The sequence below is a fragment of the Haemorhous mexicanus genome, chromosome 32 (assembly GCF_027477595.1).
Source record: "Haemorhous mexicanus isolate bHaeMex1 chromosome 32, bHaeMex1.pri, whole genome shotgun sequence".
In the NCBI taxonomy this organism is placed as follows: Eukaryota; Metazoa; Chordata; class Aves; order Passeriformes; family Fringillidae; genus Haemorhous; species Haemorhous mexicanus.
Genome location: NC_082372.1, coordinates 3,094,680 through 3,099,905, shown reverse-complemented (window position 1 = coordinate 3,099,905; position 5,226 = coordinate 3,094,680). Strand labels below are relative to the sequence as shown.

General features: G+C 59.9%; 1 protein-coding gene and 1 long non-coding RNA gene across 2 annotated transcripts; both read right to left on the bottom strand.

Moving 5' to 3' along the window:
• Window positions 1-363: 363 nt before the first annotated feature.
• LOC132340647 (uncharacterized) lies at window positions 364-1,290 on the bottom strand. Its single transcript, XR_009489964.1, has 2 exons — window positions 748-1,290; window positions 364-587 (listed from the first exon to the last, which is right to left on the bottom strand). It is a non-coding gene; the product is annotated as an uncharacterized LOC132340647 (long non-coding RNA).
• An 85-nt stretch (window positions 1,291-1,375) lies between these two features.
• Window positions 1,376-2,958, bottom strand: LOC132340587 (uncharacterized). Its single transcript, XM_059871661.1, has one exon. It carries the CDS (start codon window positions 2,927-2,929, stop codon window positions 2,204-2,206), a length of 726 nt encoding a protein of 241 aa, XP_059727644.1. The 5' UTR covers window positions 2,930-2,958; the 3' UTR covers window positions 1,376-2,203.
• Between the last annotated feature and the right edge of the window lie 2,268 nt (window positions 2,959-5,226).

Below are 5,226 nucleotides of genomic sequence, written 5' to 3'. Positions count from 1 at the left end.
ATTTTATTACTATTAAACATTTAAATTTTTATAACGAGTCATTGGTTTTTCACAGGGTGGTGGTGAGGCCGGCTGACTCCTGCACGGGGCTCGCAGCCGCGCCACGCGGGCCCGGGGCAGGGCCAGCTGCAGAGGCACAGCAGGAAGGGGGAGAGGTAGGTAGGTAGGGGGGAAGGGGAGGTTTGGGACCAGAGGAGAAGGAATTGGTGGGAAAAAGGGGAATCTTAAACAGCGTGGTCAGCGCCGTTTTCAGAAGGAGGGCCCAGGACGGCGCGGCCTGCCATGATCCACTTGTACAAGTGGGGTTGTGATGGTTCATTAACTGATCTCAGAGTGCAAAACAACACAGAGGGGATTTCAGTATTCATCAAAACAAATGCACCTTTACTGAGTGCCCACAGCAAATGCGATAGAAGGATTAGAAAGGAGATAAAGGATAGAGAGAGAGAGAGGAAAAAAGAAGGGCTGGGGGGAATAGCTGCCAATGGAGAGATGAAATCCCTGTGGTCCGGCAGTAGATCCGTCTTGTCACATCGAGGAGAATCTCAAATTCTTTGGTTAACTCAGGGGTCTCTTATAGTCCTCTGCTGAGGGGAGAATGGGTTAAGACAACAGAGAATAAGTGTATTGAAAACAGGTATGGACAGTCCATGTTCCAAAACAGGACAAAGCAATCTCAGCAGTGAGTGGGACCCATTGTTTCAGGATTGGTTCTGTGGGAAACCAGTCTTGGTCCAGCGAACACACCTGCAGGCACCACTTGGCAGACATCCCACTTCCGTCAGGCCAGCATCCTGTGTTAGAATTATAAGGGTCTCAGTCTCATTCCTTGGGAGGGGGCTTCAGTCTCCATCCTTGATGGTGGTCATGAGGCAGATGAGGGATCTTCCGTGGGGGGATCACCAGAGTTAGCTCAGAAAGTTCATTTGGCCAAGAGATGGGGAAATTCATGGGCTGTTGTGGGATGGTGAAGCAGGTGTGAGACCGTGGAGGCACAGCAAGCACACCTGCACACAATCACTTGGTGAGCATCCACTTCAACCAGGCCAGAACTCCAGCCAGGGCCCTCAGGGTCTGTCCTGGCGACGGTCATGAGGCAAATGAGGGAAACTTCCAACCGTCTCTTACACAGCAATCCCCATTCCGGGTAGGGAACGGGGGATGTGGAAAGACGGGGTGTGAAGGAGGACACAGGGTGGCGAGAGGATGGCAGTGCTCCCAAACTCCCTCCCAGTCACACCCAGCACCCCCAAACTCCCTCCCAGTGCCCACCAGGACCCCCCCAACCCCATCTCACCCTCCCCAGCATCCCCCAAACCCCTTCCCAGCCATTGCCAAGCCCCCAGCCCCTCTTCCAGTTCCAAGACAGCTCCCTTCAGCTCCTTCCCAGTGGCTCCCAGCACAGCCCAGTGGCTCTCCCAGTGCCCCCGGGGGCTCCCCCGTATCCCAGTGCAGCTCAGGGGGTGCTCCAGGCTGACGTGCTCCACCTGGCTGGTGTAGGTGAGCCTGCCCTGGGGGTGGGGGTTTCCAGCAGCTCCAGGAGCTGGTAGTCCAGTCCCTGTTGGGGACCATGTCGGTGGCCACCATGTGGTCTGAGAGCTCCTGCTGGCCCTGGAACCACCTCGCCTGGATGTGGGCAGGGTAGAAATCCATGACGGAGCAGAGCAGGCGGCTGGGGCCAGGCTGGGAACTCGAGGGCACCAGCAAGATGGACACACTGGGGGCACTGTGAGAGGGAGAGAGTGGGGACACACTGGAATCAGCTGGGGAGCACTGGGAGAGGGGAGGGCTTTAGTGGGGTGGAGAGGGACAGGGAATGGACTGGGAGGGAGTTGAGTGGCACCGAGAGAGGTGGGAGAGGATGGAGGGTACTGGGAGAGACGGTGGAAGTCTTGTCGTGAACTGGGAATGGACTGGGAATAGACTGGTAATTGACTTGGAGGGGCTGGTTGGAACTGGGATGGTCTGGGAATGAACTGGGAGGGACTGGAGTGGCACTGAGAAAGGTGGGAGGGGCACTCGGCACTATGAGAGAGCGTGAAAGTCGGAGAGTGGACTGGGAATAGACTGGAAGGGTCTGGGAAGGAGTTGGAGGGACTGCGGTGGCACTGGGAGGGATCTGGGAATGGACTGGGATGGAACTGGCAATGACGTGCGCGGCGCTGCGAGGCCGAGTCCAGCTCGGGGCACTCGGATCTGCGGATCATCCTAGCAACAGATGGGTCATCGGAGGGACGAGCTGTGATTGGCTGAGAGGCGTTATCTCCACGCTCGACCGAGATGGACGCGCCACAGAGCACTGGGAGTGACCGGGATGGACTGGGATGGGCTGGAGGAGCCACGGGGGGGTCACTGGGTGGGAGAGGATGTCCCAGTGATGGACACAAGGAGGGCTGCCGCCTCTGAGGCGATTCCCAGACTCGAGGGATACTGGGAATTTCAGGAGTTCCAGGGTCATTGGCAGGGCAGGGTCTGAGGGGACGCGCTCTGCCCCGCGCTCCCCTCGGCGCTCCACCGTTGTGAACGGGGCATAAAGCTCGTAGTTTCGCCAGCACTGCGTGTCCACCAAAGCCCGGTAGTACTCCATGTGAACCGGGTGCCTGTTAGAGCGCTTGGCATTCATCTCCCCATAGGCGATGAACCCCACGTACACCCCGACGTCGCTGTCCAATATCAGGAACTGCTCCCGGTTGTAGATGAACCTCTCCACGAACCTCACCTTCTCCGTGCCGTTCAACAAGTGACACTCTTCAATCTCATCCTCTGGAACACCCTTGTGAGTGCAGGACACAGCTCCGGGGTGCCCCCCCAGCACCCCCAGAGCACCGGGGGCCAACCCGGATCCCCACTGCGCACTCCCTGTGCCCCACGGCCGCCATGGGACCCTCCTGCCCGCGCTGCCGCTTCCTCTGTGCCATCCTTCCCCCATTTCCCCTTCCACATTTTTTCCCCTCCCATCTCTGGCCGCTCCCAAAATCACTTTAAGGGTCCCGTTTCCCCATTTTCCTACAAATCCCCCAATCTCCAGCCACTCTCGGGCTCAGTTTCGGGGTCCCCCCTCCCCTTTTCCCCACCCTCTCCCAACGCTCCTTCACCTTCGCCCACCCCTCTGCCCCTCCCGCTCTCCCTTTTGGGGGGGTCCCCTCCTCCTCCTGTCCATTCCGGGCTCCCCCCTTCGCCCCCTTTTCCCCCTTCTCCCCCCCACCGTCCCACCGCCTCCCGCCCCCCCCCGCTCACCCGAGAGCCCCGCGCCCGCAGCCGGGGGGGCTCCCAGCACCACCAGTGCCACCAGTCCGGCCCCAGCTGCCGCCCCTCGCCCCACGGCCAGCGCCGGGCAGGGGCCGCAGCCCCGAAGCAGCCGCGCTGCGCTGGGAGCACCAGTCCGGAGCGGGGCGGGCTCGGCAGCGCTGCGCGCTCCCATTGGCTCCGGCCACTGCTGGGGAGCGATTGGCCACGGGCTCTGCCCGGCAACCGATGAGGCAATCCAACGCCCCGCGCTTTCATTGGCTGAGCCGCCTTCTGCCTGCGCTGGGATTGGCTGAGGCCTTTCCGGGAGGCTGCAGCCCCGGGCTGGGGGATTTTTTGGGGAGGGGGAACCTTGGGGCGCTGGGCAGGTGGGAGCTCAGGTGAGCCCAGAAATGCTTGCCCAGGTTCGCGGGATCTCAAGGGTGCCCGTGGCAAGTGGTGACGCTGGCCCGATGCAGAGCCGCTCTGTCCCTGCCCCCCGCAGCCGCACAGCGACAGAAAATGGAACCGAGGGTTCCTCCGTGGGGACAAGGACCGGGAGAGATCCCTCGGCAAATCCGGTACGGGCACAACAGACCCGGCCTGGGCACACGGAGGGAATTTATTACCAACCAAATCACAGCAGCACAAGGACAGGGCAAAGAAATTTCTCCAACACCTTCCCCCACCCAACAGGGATCACCCGGATCGGGGGTCACCAGGGCTCTGCCCAACGGGGATCACTGGGGATCATCCAGCTCGGATCCTCCCATGGGGGATTGAGCTGGAGCAGCGCATGAAGCTCTTCCCACACTCGGGACACTCGCAGGGCCTCTCCCTGGTGTGGAAGTGCTGGTGAGTGACGATCCCTGAATTCCACCTGAAGCTCTTCTGACATTCCAAGCACTCATGGAGCCGTTCCCCAGTGTGGATCTTGTGGTCCTTGGTGAGGTCGGAGGTTCCACTGAAGCTCTTCCCACGTTCCCCACACTCACAGGGCCTCTCCCCAGCGTGGATGTTCTGGTGTTCCATCAGGCTAGAGCTGTAGCTGAAACCCTTCCCACATTCCAAGCACTTGTAGGGCTTCTCCCCGCCATGAGGCTTCTCCACTGAGCTCCGGCTGGATCTCCAGACACCTTCCTGGCTCAGGGGGACTCTTTCCTTCCTGCAGCTCCCTGGGCTGGGTTTGCAGCCACTCCTCGTGAGGGATCTCTGGGGCTTTTCCTCCTCCTCCATCAGGCCACAGCTTGGCAATGACAGATTCTGGTTTGGGGGAAACCAAGGTGGGAGCGCCTTGGAGTAGAGGCTCCTCCTGCCCAATTCCATTTCTAGAAGTCAGCAGGGGTCTTGTGTCCATGAAAATCTCCACAATGTCAAGATTCAGCCCAAAAAAATCTCTCCCAGGAATTCCCTATCGCTGATCTCTCCACTTTTGGGGTTCCAGAGTTTTCCTTTCCTTGGGATGATGGGGGTCCAACGGCTCCAAGGCTTGTCCTTTCTCCAGTATCCTGCTTAGGGATGATCCAGGGGCTTTTGGGGGTCCATGGGGTCCCTTCTCCCCTGATGCTCTACTTTGAGATCCGAGGAGTCCCAGGGGTCCCTCTTCTCCAGGCTCCCCCCCTTTCAAGGCAGCCGGGGTCCCCCGGCTCTGGGATCGCCCCTCTCTGCTCTCCCCACTCTGGGGGTCCCAGGGGTTCCCCTCCTCTGCTCTCCCAGGGGTCCCCAGCACCAATGTCCTCCCCAGCCCATACTGGGCAATGGCCACGTGAACCCCCAAAGATCCCCCCAAGGGGCTCAGCCTTGGGGTCCTGCATGACCCAAAATTATAAACACAGAGAAAAAAACCTCCAAGAGACGCCAGATGATATTTGGGGCTCAAATCCACAATCTGCAGTCTCCAAACACACCCCAATAAAAAACCCTCTCAGCGACACCCCTGATAGATTTGGGACACGCCCCTCCTCCCCTCTCACCTGCAGGATGAGGTGGGGGCGATGGTCC